General features: G+C 37.1%; 1 protein-coding gene across 1 annotated transcript in view; it reads left to right on the top strand.

Moving 5' to 3' along the window:
- Nucleotides 1–4,507: 4,507 nt before the first annotated feature.
- The window catches only part of PRKAA2 (protein kinase, AMP-activated, alpha 2 catalytic subunit), a 52,342-nt gene continuing 44,172 nt past the window's right edge, over nucleotides 4,508–12,677 (top strand). The window contains exon 1 of the mRNA XM_012639403.1: nucleotides 4,508–4,662. Coding sequence (XP_012494857.1) covers nucleotides 4,569–4,662 — 94 coding nt within the window. The 5' untranslated portion in view covers nucleotides 4,508–4,568. The remainder of the gene's footprint in view (nucleotides 4,663–12,677) is intronic.

Below are 12,677 nucleotides of genomic sequence, written 5' to 3'. Positions count from 1 at the left end.
TAGAATAAACCAAATGTAAAACTACATTCTTGAGACAACCAAGTGAAATTGACCACAGAGTTGGTACTCTATACCAGTAAGGAATTATTGTTAATTTTGTTAGATATGATAGTAGTGGTATGGTTATGCTAAAAAGAAGCCCTTATATGTCAGAGCTATATACTGAAGTATTTACCAGTGAAATAACCTATCTGGTTATTTGCTTTAAAATACTCCAGGAAACCAACAAATTAAAGTGCAAGAGATAGATTGGTAAATGTTGACAATGTTGATAATCATAGAGGCTAGGGTTATTCATACCACTTTACTTTTTATTTGTTTTATTTTTTATTTTTTAGAGATGGGGTCCCACTCTTGCCCAGGCTGGTCTTGAACTCCTGAGCTCAAGCGATCCTCCCACCTCAGCCTCCCAAAGTGCTAGGAATACAGGCGTGGGCCACCACACCCAGCCCATATACTACTTTACTTTTATGCATGTTTGACATTTTTTATAAACATTTTTTAAAAAGTAATTATTGAGTTTGTACTCCAAATAAGACACCATCAGCATACTTCATCAATTATTGAGGGGTCCAACTTTCATTTTATTTTAAATTGGAGAATAATAACAAAAACACTGTATCATGAATCTACAAGGTTTGAAGGTTCTGATGTATACCTAACTCCAACCTCACTCATGACTGCTGCACTGAAATGTAAAATTATGCTTTGTATTCAATATGTGTATACATAAAATGAAACTGCTCTCTCCCCTGTATTCTTGTTCCTTGGTTCTCTAGCTTAGTAACCCTGTAAAAATTTCAGTTCAGCAAATATTTCTGGAATGATATACCAGGTTCCATTAGGCCCCAGGAATAGCAAGTGCTACGAACACGATTTTTATATGTATTTATAAAATAACAAAATACTTAGAAATACCTATATGTATCTATGTATATGCATATATAGTATATAATAGAACTGATAAATGCCATATTAGCTATATGAAAAACATACACTAGGAAACTTAAAGAGAAACATGTAATCCAAATTTGATTGATTATTCACGTTTAAGGAAAGACAGAATTTTCTCTTTTCTCTATTAAAAAGTAATATTTTTACTTATAAAATATGAAGAGATAATCGAAGCACATACAGCCAGAAAATGTAGAAAAGAAGTATTATACAGGTATAATGCTGGATAATTAATTTATTAAAAAATTGTTATTTTTCTGGATTTGGAGATGTGTGTGGTACTTGTCGGCTTTTAAAAATCTGTCGATAGTTTTGTCTTTCATTTTAAATACTCACTTTCACATCCAATTTTGTATTTGTTTCCTTAAAGAGGTCCCCCACTTTGTATAAACTTCAGGTGCCACATGACCTGAATCCACTTGAATGCCTATAATTTGCTAGTCACTGTTCTGGGAGCTAAGGATACATCAGTGAACAAGAGAGAGAGAGAGACAGACAGACAGGGAGAAAACTTTCTTTTGTGAGTGTATATTCTAGTTGGAAGAGAGAGACAAACAGAAACATAATAAGCAAGTTAAATAGTATCGAAGCTTAGTGCTATGAGACAAAGTTGAAGAGGGTCGGGGGTGGAGAGTGCAGTCTAGGGAAAGATGAAACTGCAATTTTAATAGGGGGAGCCAAGGTAGGCCTCACCAAGAAGGTGACTGTGAGCAAACACTTGAAGATTGTTGATAATATCAATGGAATCTAGTGCAGTATAATAGTTTAGTGATACTCTATTAATCACCTATTCAGGTCCCACTTTCGAATATTTGAGGTAAAATAACCCCAAAGGTGCATTAGTAGGAGTATAAAGCAATAACAGGTGGACCAGGGTTAAGAACTGAACAGTTGCCTGAGGCACAAATCTTAGAGATTGGTAGTAAACAATGCAGGGGCATGAAATAATCATTGGAAAATAATAAAATGGGAATATTGCATTTACCAGAACATCTTCAGGGGTGAGCCCTCCAAGGCGGGTAACTCTTGAGGTCTACTATGATTAACGGTGGAGTTTTGTATTGCTGAGTAGCTCACCCTACAGAGAATATGGAACCATATCTGAAGTGTCCAGGGCAATAGGAGGCTGGTTGCTGCCACCAAGAGTTGTCCTTGTACCCCCCTTCTCACCCACTTAGCATTCAATCTTTCCTCTAAATAAAAGTTGCCAAAACAACAGAAAGTAGTTCAAATAGTTAACGGTTTATAGGGTATATTATTGGCCTGCCCTAGAAATAGTAAAATCTGAAAATGGGACCGTGAGTGTGCAAATTTTAAACTTTCTTAGAGCACCATATGTTCTGTTTATATTTCTACGTATAGGCAGCTGTATGCATATATGTAGAATGACAAAAGGACAAGTCAGAACTGGGTATGAGTGCTGACTCTGCCACTTAGCTTTTTAGCCTTTGGCAAATCAGAAAGGGAAAAGCTAAGTTTTACCATCTATAAAAGGGGAATAATAATAAGTTTCTTTTATGACAATTAAATAATTGTGTTTAAATGAACTTAATCAACAAAGTATCATACACGTTTGGCATAGTAAAGCTACAAGGTGGCCCACAGTAGCTATGTAGAATCATAGTAGTTATTAAGTATATAATAATTTAACTTACGGTAATTATCAACAAATAGTTAAGGCAGGACAAAATGCTTTAAAATCTCAATTTACAGTCTGTCTTCATGTAGTTTCTAGAAAGCAATCTACTTTAAACTGAAGACTTTTCAACATCTTTTAATGGAACGTGAGAGCACAAGACAGACATACATCTTATTTCTCAAAAGCAGAATAGGTATTTTCTTACTCACTTGAAATGAATACTGAAGGAGTGACCCTTAACCAGATGAAAGTTCAGCATCAAAAATAAGTGGCTATTTTCTCAAAATTGCCAGCTAGGTAGAGTGATTCCTAAATGATACTTCTTGTCGGCAAGAAAGATGATCTCAAGAATGAACAAAAATAGTCTCTGTTCAACAGCTGTGATATCTATAATTTATAAGCTGTGATCATCTCTCATCAGATTGTTTTGATGTCTTAGCAAGAACGAAAGTTCATCATTTGTATTTTTAGTACTTCTCAAAAAACAAAGTTTTGTTCCATCCTATCCTTTCAGATCAATACATTTCTCTTTACATATAAGCAGTGTGGTAACAGACTTCATCTTTGAAGAATTTGACCTTGGCATGCACACAGTGTTATAACCGTTTGAGTAATCCTTAATAATTTATCCCCAACAGCAAGTAATCTTTCTTTTACTGTTTTTAAAAAATTTTATTTGACAAATAAAAATTGTATACATTTACTGTGTACAGCATGTTCTTTTGAAATATGTATATATTATGCAATGGCTAAATTGAGTCATTAACACATGTATCACCTTACATACTTATCTGTTTTGTGTGTGTGATAAGCAAATAATCTTTTAAGCACTGAAAGATAAGACACCATTAAAGAATGGGACGACATTAAAATAAGGAAGGAAAGATCAGGCAGGGAAGGAAGGAAGAGATAATCACTTCATTACCAAATTCTTTGTTAGTCTTTAACACTCTGCCGGGGCGTCATGCTTCTAATTTCATCTTACCATTATTTCACTTCTATTTTTATCACATTTATTCTATTCTTGAAGAATAAATGTCCTTATATTGTCCTTGTCCTTCAAAATACCTCTCTCTTATGTACTTGACTTTCTGTGGGCACTACATTCAGTTTTCCTTTCCTTTTCTTTCAGCATTTCCTTCTTGGGCAGCAGTACTACCACATATTATTTCTATACTATAAATTTATATGAGCACGTGCTAAAATACACTCGAGCAAATACTGCGACTGCGATATTCTGGAAAACTTGTGCAAATTAGTTAAAATTGAGAGCTTTGCAGGAAAGGGTCTCTTCCATCGATGGGACAAAATAATTGAGAATTAGAGACTAAGCAGAGGGCAACTGAAGACAGCGCAGAACTGGGTTCTCCATGTGCCGTTACCTGTATCAGAAACACTCAGCCGTGACTTGAGAACTTCCTGTGGCTCTCCTCCGACTGCCCTTTGATCAGGGCCCTGCCCACCCCTCCACACCCGCGTTTTCATCTATACATGCCCTCGCTCCCACGCTTCAGGCCTGTTTCTCTTCTTCAAATTCTACTTCCACCTCTTTCCATCCCCTGAGATCGGGCCCAGATCTCACCCCACGTTTTCACTCGCCTCGGTTTTCCTCAGAAGGGCCCCCTCAACCCGCTGCCTCGCAGCACCTGCCGCCTGGGCCCTCACTCGGACTCCACGCACCTCGCCCCACCCCGGGTCCCCGGCCCGCCGTCGCCGCCTCGGGCTCAGCTGCAGCGCTCCTCGCGCCCGGGCGCCGCCCGCTGCCCGTCCTCGGCTCTGCGCGCCCAGCCCGCCGCCCGCCCGCCCTTCCCACCTGGGCCCCGCGCCCCGCGCCGCTCCCAGGCCCGCTGCCCACTCCCCGGCCCGGGCCCGCCCCCCCCGCGGGTCCCGCTGCACTGTGGGTAGGCGGCGGCGGCGGCGGCGGCGGCGGCGCTGCTGAGGGGCCGGTGGCGGAGCGAGGCCGCGCGCGCCGAAGATGGCTGAGAAGCAAAAGCACGACGGGCGGGTGAAGATCGGACACTACGTGCTGGGGGATACGCTGGGCGTCGGCACCTTCGGCAAAGTGAAGAGTTGAGTACGCGTTCGAGCCGCCGCGCTGGGCTGCCCGGCTTGCGGGAGGCCGGGCCGCGGGCGGGCGCAGGGCCGGGCGGCAGGTGGAGCAGCCGCGGGCCGCGCGGAGCTGGGGCTCGGGGAGGGCGGCGGGCAGCGCCTCGCCTCGCAGCGGTGCCAGGACGGGCAAGGGCGGGGGCCAGAGGTCGAGGGCGTGGGCTGGGGTCGGGCGTCCTGGGGTCCAGGTCCAGCGCCCCTCTGCCTTGGCGGTGGTCGGAACAAGGCACTTCTCTTTTCTCCGGACCTCAGCGTCCTCAGCAAAACTGGGAGATTGGACTAGATCCGTGGGGCGCCCTCCAGCTCGGAGACTGTATGGGTAGGGCAGGGGAATAGTACACGCCACTGATGATTGAGGTGCCGTTTGCTGCCAGGTGCCCTGTTAGCTGCGTTACATGCGATGTCATTTACTCCTTGCAGCAACTTGGTCAACGTGTTATCCTCACCTTAAAGGTGACAAAACTGGGACCCCTAGAGGTTTAGTAAGTAACATGCCCAAGGTCACGCAGAAATTGGCAGAACCAGGATGAAGTCTAAGATGTCCTCCAATTCTGTCCTTGCTGGGAGGTCCCTGCCATCCCAGATTCTTTGATGTTCCAGGACTCTTGGTTGGTGGGGCTGGCAAGGGTGTGGGATCTGTGGCCTCCTAGGTTCTTAAGTGAGGCTTTTTGACTGAATCCAAATTTTATAGAATGAATCCTTTTATTAAAAGGGGAGCAGCACAGAAAGATGAAGCTTTTCTTCCCTCCTTTGGTGCTCAAAAAAGAACAATCTTGAAATTAGAAGGCTGCAGGTTTCCCACCCCTGGTAGGGGATGCTCCAGGGGCCAGAGGAGGTGGGTCTTTCTGCTGGGTATGTGAAATGCTGGAAGGCAGCTGAATTTGGTCAGGGCTTAATTAGAACGGGAGATCTGAAGGTTGATGTATGTGTAAAATGGTTCTAGGAAGGCTTCTGGGATGAGGGAGAGAAAAAGGTTCCTTGGTGTTTGTTGGAGGATTTGGGGCTGAGGAGGTCAGCACTGTTAAGGCATTTTCTGCTGGTATCTGTTTTCTTGGAGATGCAATCCCGTTTTGGGTGTAAGGATGCCTTTGAAATTTTATACGTCTTACTAGAATTAAGTAAGAAGAGCTAGTAAGAAGAGCTAGTTAAGTATTGAACCTTCCTTTTTCTTTTTTGTTAATGAGTTACATGAGATTTAATTAACCTGTTTTCTCTCCAGAACTAGAGCCAGTTTATTAAACATACTTTATTTGTTGCAAATCCAGAGGCATAAGTGAAATGTTGGCTTTTTTTTTTTTCCATTTTGCTGAAGAAATGCTGTATTGGCAGTCTGGAAATTTTATTCTGAGGTCTCTATTTCCTTGTAAAATTCATATTTTAACCTCAAGTCAAGGTTGTTGAATAAGGAGAATAGACTCATTGTTCATTCCTGTGGCAAGGATCAGCTCCTGTTTTCTTCCACGTATGTAACACCCATTCATTTGTTCAAAAAACACTTATTGAGCACCTACAACGTGGTAGGCACTGTTCTAGGCAATGAGGATACAGCAAAGAACAAAACCAGACCCTTTCATGAAGCTTATATTCCAGTAGTGGAAGACAAACAATAATCAGAATATATGTAAAATGCATGTTTAGTTTTATTGAGAAAAATGAATCAGGGAAGGTAGCATAGGGAGTTCTGTGAGGTTGGCACTTTTCATTAAGGTGGTCAGACAAGGCCTCACAGACAAGGTGGTATTTTCATAAAGACATAAAATCTTTGTAAAATTCCTTGAAGTCCTGTCAGGGCTATGAAGTCCTGGGTTATGTTTGAAAGACCTTATAAGTAGAGTGGATAGGTAGGTGAATATATAATATTTAGAATGAATATAGGAAGATCTAGAGATTGGATTGATGCTTGTAACGTTACTTGTTATTTAATATCATTATTGAGGACTATCGAGTTATGACATTAAACATTACTCAAGCAAACAGTGCCTTTGCATTTGGACATGTACACTCTGAAAGTTATATAACTTAACCCTGTGTCCTTTTAAATTGTGCTTAAAAGTTTTTTCTAAATTCTTCTACTGTAATCTGGATGTAGAATAGAATACCTATCAGATCAATGAGCCCATTGTCAAAGGACAACTTAACTCTCTTTTGTGTGTACTCTTGAGCTGCTTCTAGACACTGGCTTCTTAAAATATAAACTAACAGAAGGAACTTTGATTTACAAGAAATCCTTTTCTTGGAGAACTCCTGTCCAATGAGCAGCCAAATGGGAGATTTCCTAACACTACATTAGATCCTCTCTAAAGTGATACTGTCGTTTCCCATAGAAGATTAGAATCAGTACTATTGTTTTTTAATAAAAATTATAGAAATTGCTACAGTCTAAAGTTACTCATTTAATTCTTTAAGGCACAAGTGAAACAAAAGCACATGCATTTTTAAAAACAGCTTTATTGAAGTATATTTTACATATCATAAATTCACCCATTCTAGGTATATAGTTCAATGATTTTTAGTAACTTTACCAAATGCTGCAGCCATCATTATAGATCAGTTTTAGATTTTTTAGAACACCACAGTAATATCCCTCATACCTATTTATAGTTAATCCCATTCTCACACTCAGCCCCAGGAAACCACTAATGTATTTTATGTCTGTATAAATATGCTTTTCCTGGACACTTCTTATAAATGGGGTCATTTCCTGGACACTTCTTATAAATGGAGTCTCTCATGTCTAGCTTCTTAACAACACTTTTGAGGTTCATGTGTAACATAGCATGTGTCATTAGTTCGCTCCTTTTTATTGTTGAATGATATTCCATTGTATGAATATGCCACATTTTGTCTATACATTCACTATTTGATGAACATAGTTTTAAGTTTCCGGCTGTTACAAATAATGCCATTACAAATATTCACATACAAAAACATACATATGTTTTTATGTATCTTGGGTAGATTCTTAGTAGTAGATTGCTGGGCTATACCATGCTTTTATGTTTAACTTTTTGAAAAACAGCCAAAGTTTTCCAGAATGGTTGCACCATTTTACAGTCCCACCAACAATGTATGAGAGTTCCCTTTCTCCACATCTTTGCCAACATTAGTTATTGTCTGCCATCCTAGTGCGTGTGAAATGATATCTCATAGAGGCTTTAATTTTGCATTTTCCTAAGTAAAATCATCCCTAAGCGCTAATGATGTTGAACATCTTTCATGTACATATTAGTCATTTATATATTTGATGAAATATCTGTTTATATCTTTTGCTCACTTTTTGATTGAGTTATCATTTTATGAGTTGAGTTATAAGAATTCTTTGTAAATTCTAGGTACAAGTCCTTTATTGGATATATGTTGCAAATAATTTCTCCCAGTCTGTTGGTTGTATTTTCATTTTCTTAATAGTGTCTTTTGAAGTATAAAAGTTTTGAATTTTCATGAGCTCCAATTTATCGATTTTTTTTTTCTTTTATGGACCATGGTCTTGGTGTCATAGCTGAGAAATTTTTGCCTAGCCCAAGATCTTAAAGATTTTTCTCTTACATTTTCTTGTAAATGTTTTATTATTTTAGCTCTTACATTTAATTCTAAGGCCCATTTCAAGTTAATTCTTATATACAGTGTGAGATGAGGTTCTAAGTTCAACTTTTTGCTGAATTGTCCCAACATCTTTTGTTGAATGCATGTACATTTTTAATTATTGTAGATTTTAGACTTTGTAAAATTAATTTCTACTAAAAAAATAGGTGATTTAATTTTATATGGCTATAAAAACATGGAAATTGAGGAGTGATGAGCATTTTATGTGCTTTCTCTCTTAACTGTCATGCGAATGATAGATTTGGAAAATTTAATTTTAGTTGATATATTAATTTATGGACCAAAGTTATGTATAGTAAACAAAAATTGAAAATGGCATAGTTTTAATAGCACTAGTTTCGATTTATTTTTTAAAAGTGTATGTAAATTCTTCTATTTGTGATGAATAAAGACTTCTTTAAAATGTTCTAAATAGAATTTTCTCTTTTATTAGTTTATTGTATTGTTAGATTAGTAGGGGAGTGCTTATGGAAACAGATTATATGGGCTGACAGAGTTTAAAAGTAATGCTTTTTATCTGCTTAAAATTTTTCTCTGGATTAATCATATAGATTTTCACTCTTCCTGGGTAGGGTAGAACTGCTGTTTGAGAGCTCTTGTAATTAGACTTGTTCAGTTCTTATCTATCTAAAGGTGATAGAAATTCTAGAAGAATAGATCTGTTGTTTGTGTCATATAAAGACTGGAGAAAAAAATTATATGTATAATGAAATGCCAATGATTTATTTAAAAGGAAGCCCACATTTTCAAGTTGGGGACTGATAGATAAGGTTTATGAAATAATTATTCTACATGAGAATTGTACACCAAGGGATACTTAGCCTCTTTCTAGCCAGCAAAATCTCACCAAGGAAATTACCTTTTCTGTTCTTCAAATAGTTACCTGAATGGCCCACAGACTGCTCTCAAGAAATTAAGTAAATATTTTACTAATTCCCCACTTATTTTTGAGATAACAGGAAGGATAAGCAAATGGAAAACTTAAAAAAAAATTTTTAACAAGGAATGTTACCTTTTATTGAAATGTAAATACCAAGTCCTAAATGATAAATTGAATTTCAAAGAACTGCTCTATCAATTGGTGAAACTAAAGAGTTATGCCTGTAGTATTTTGCTCCCTTGCTGGGATTTGATTTTGATTCCCATGCTAGTGTGAAGGCCCTGAATCCCTCTGGGCCTTGTTTTCCTCTTCTCCTGAAGAGAACACTAGAACACATAATCTGTGAGGTCATTTTTGACTTTACCATTAAACTGATGTTTAAAAGATTTAATTTGAAAAAAAAGGATGTATTGAATCGTTTAATTTTTAATAGAAATTCGAATTACTGAAGCTGGGAGCTGAAATGTCGACATAGAACAGAAGAAAAAAGGAAACACATTTGTAATACTTCAGTGATAAAAGCTACAACTTAAGTTTTTAGTATAATTCTAATCACTGCACTATATATGCACTTGATTTTATTTATTCCCCAGAGTAATCCTCTGAGTTTGGTATTATCTCCATTTAACAGTGAAGAAATTGAGAATCAGATACTTTAAGTAACTAGCAATCAAATTCAGGATTCTTCGACTCCAAAGTCTTTGCTATGTGGAATATAAAGTCAAAATGCCTAGCATGTTGTCGTGTGAGTTTCAAACCTACAAGGATATAATTTTGCATGACTGCAAATATTTATCAAAAATTGAGAAAATAAGATTTAAATGTCTTTATTTTAGTCCAAATTTAGAGATAATAAAAGTGTTTTGAAATTCCATCGGCAGTTGATTAAAATTTATATTTTCGTGTTTCCAGTGTTTACTTGTGTGCCTCAATCCATTTCATTTCTTATAAATGTGCTGAATTCTGACAGTTTTAACTCAAATTTCTTAGAAATATCAGTTATTTCAGTTAGTTTTCTTATGGAAAAGTAACCTCGACTAAAGATTACCGTAACTTTTAGTAGCCAGACTAAAGAGAATTTGTAAAAATGATTTGATTTTCTAGAAAAAACATTGGTTTAGGAAGGCATTAGCTCTGGATTTTAACTTCATTTCCACTACGAATTATGTGACCTTTTGGAAAACCATTAAACTCTGAGCTTCTGTTTCCTCTTTTGTAACATGGCAGTAATAATACTTGGCCTTCTACCTTCAAGAATATTTGTGAGGATCAGATGAGTTTGAGGTACATAAAATAGCTTTGAAAAAGGTAAAGCGTGTTACAAATAGATGACAGTGTTGTGGAGATGATGAGATGTATGGCGGTTGTGGGTGAATTCTGCACCCTGTGTGAGGAAGTGCTTGCCTTCATTTGAAAGGCCTTCAGTCCTCACCCCAACATTGGGACAGAGCTGTAATAATCTGTCCTGATTTTGTGGTTGCCTGGGTTGAAGAAAGTTCTCAATTTGTGCTATATGATACTTAATTATTAATGCTTATGTTAAAATACAGTATCCTTTTTGACTAAGTCATGTAATTTGTTTTTTCACAAATACAGAAAATAAGAATGAAATGGAAATAATAGTGAAATAAAAGTGAATGTTCATGCAGGGTACTAGCTAAATTGATTTTACTTTTGAAATTATGCAAATTCTAAATGTGTTAAATAATGGTTCCAAATAATGAAACTGTATTTCTTCTCAAATACTAGGTTAGTGATTGAATTAAAATCAGTTGAGTTATATCTCTCAATTAGTAAATGAATGATGTGCTATTTCGAATTTTTGCTGATTTAGATGTCATATGATTTTGACATAGGTAATTGTGTCCTTAATTTATGAACAGATTTTGTTCATTTTGTGTAATCAATTGATGGACTTTCAAAGTTATTTTCCAAGAGGAAACAATGTTATAAATGGTAGATAGGTTCATAGTAAGTCCACAAAGGCTACATGATGTATTATATGTACTCTCTATAGTATATTCAACTTGGAAGACCTGGTGTAGAACTTCTGTTCTGTCATGAACCAGTTGTGTGGGCTTAAGCCAAACTCACTTGATCTATAAAAAAGGGAATAATGCCTTAGGTGCTCTTACATTGTTGTGGGAAGTACATGAAAAATTGTATGTAGGTGAGAAGGTACTCAAAAGTACTTACTACTTTTGTGTACTTAGGTACTATTATGTACTTAAGCCCATAATTAGCTGAACTGTGAGAATAATTTGTGATCTGGTTCTGAGACCAGAAATTTATTTAATGAGAGGGAGAAAGAATTTACTATTTCCTGTCTTGTTTTCCCAAATCTTCTTTCTTTTGTGAATGAATACATCCAGAAACCTCTAATTCTCTAGACTCGGTTCACTTTTCACCCTCTCCTGTACACCACTCCCGAGGCAAATATGCAACATGTAATATATGCATATTCCAGATCCTGTGGTATCCATCACAGATACTCTTGGAGGAAGGAGGCAAAAGCTGGGGACGGGAAAGTGTAGGCAGAGGCTGGCAGTTTGTATGTATGTATGGGTTGTTTTAAAGGCATGGTCTACTTACAGTAGAACCAAAATAAATAAGGTTAATTTTTTTGTTTTTAAGTGTAGAGAATGCACTCTGAGCTGAAAATGTCTTTTGTACCAAAATTTCTCTTAACATATCTATGTAAATTAGAAAGGTTTTTGTAGTTCGAGCATATATTGAGATAATTACTTCAATTCTATGGACTCTCTCCTTTCCCATGCCAACACAGCACTGCTTTATCTTGTTTTTTGTAAAAACATGCCAAAATGTTCACTTATCTTGTAGTCCATGTTAGCTTTCCTGGAAGTATTTGGTACTGCTTTGTAATGATAATACAGCCCCTTTTATTCTTCTGAGAGTCCCATGGTTTCCTTGATGATAGGGAAAATATTTTGTGGAGAAAGGAGTTAATTTTGCTAGCCAAGCAGATAATTTAATTTGACCTAGCAGGAAGATCTAATCTCAAATCCTTTAAGAGATAATAAGTGGGTGGCACAAGACCTCTAAAACATTGAATGTTTTATAAAAATGAGAGCAGGTCTACCTATTTATTAAATGCAAATATGAGAGAAATATAAATCTTGAATCAGTTTTATAATTTAATCTATTATTTAAGTGATTGAAATGCACATGCAAAGCAATGTGTTTATTTTGAAATGTGGTGAACCATTTTATTTTTAGTATGATGTTATTAAGGAAGGAATTTCAGGCAGTTCTTATCTCTGCTAATAATAGAAGCCTTCTTCACCCCTTCAAGGGAACAGTATTCTTGCTTAAGTGGTGTCTTATGTTTGACAACGTTTGCCTATGATAAATTTTGTGTATTTCTTTGGGTAGTACCTTTGTTTTTAAACTTTTAATAATTCTTTTTTATCTGCCCTTAGATTTTTTAAAACAGCATTTTATATGATTAAAGATAATTTATCAAATCTTTCTATT

This window comes from Propithecus coquereli, unplaced genomic scaffold, assembly GCF_000956105.1.
Source record: "Propithecus coquereli isolate 6110/MARCELLA unplaced genomic scaffold, Pcoq_1.0 Scaffold14, whole genome shotgun sequence".
In the NCBI taxonomy this organism is placed as follows: Eukaryota; Metazoa; Chordata; class Mammalia; order Primates; family Indriidae; genus Propithecus; species Propithecus coquereli.
This window is presented reverse-complemented; position numbering and strand designations above follow the sequence as displayed.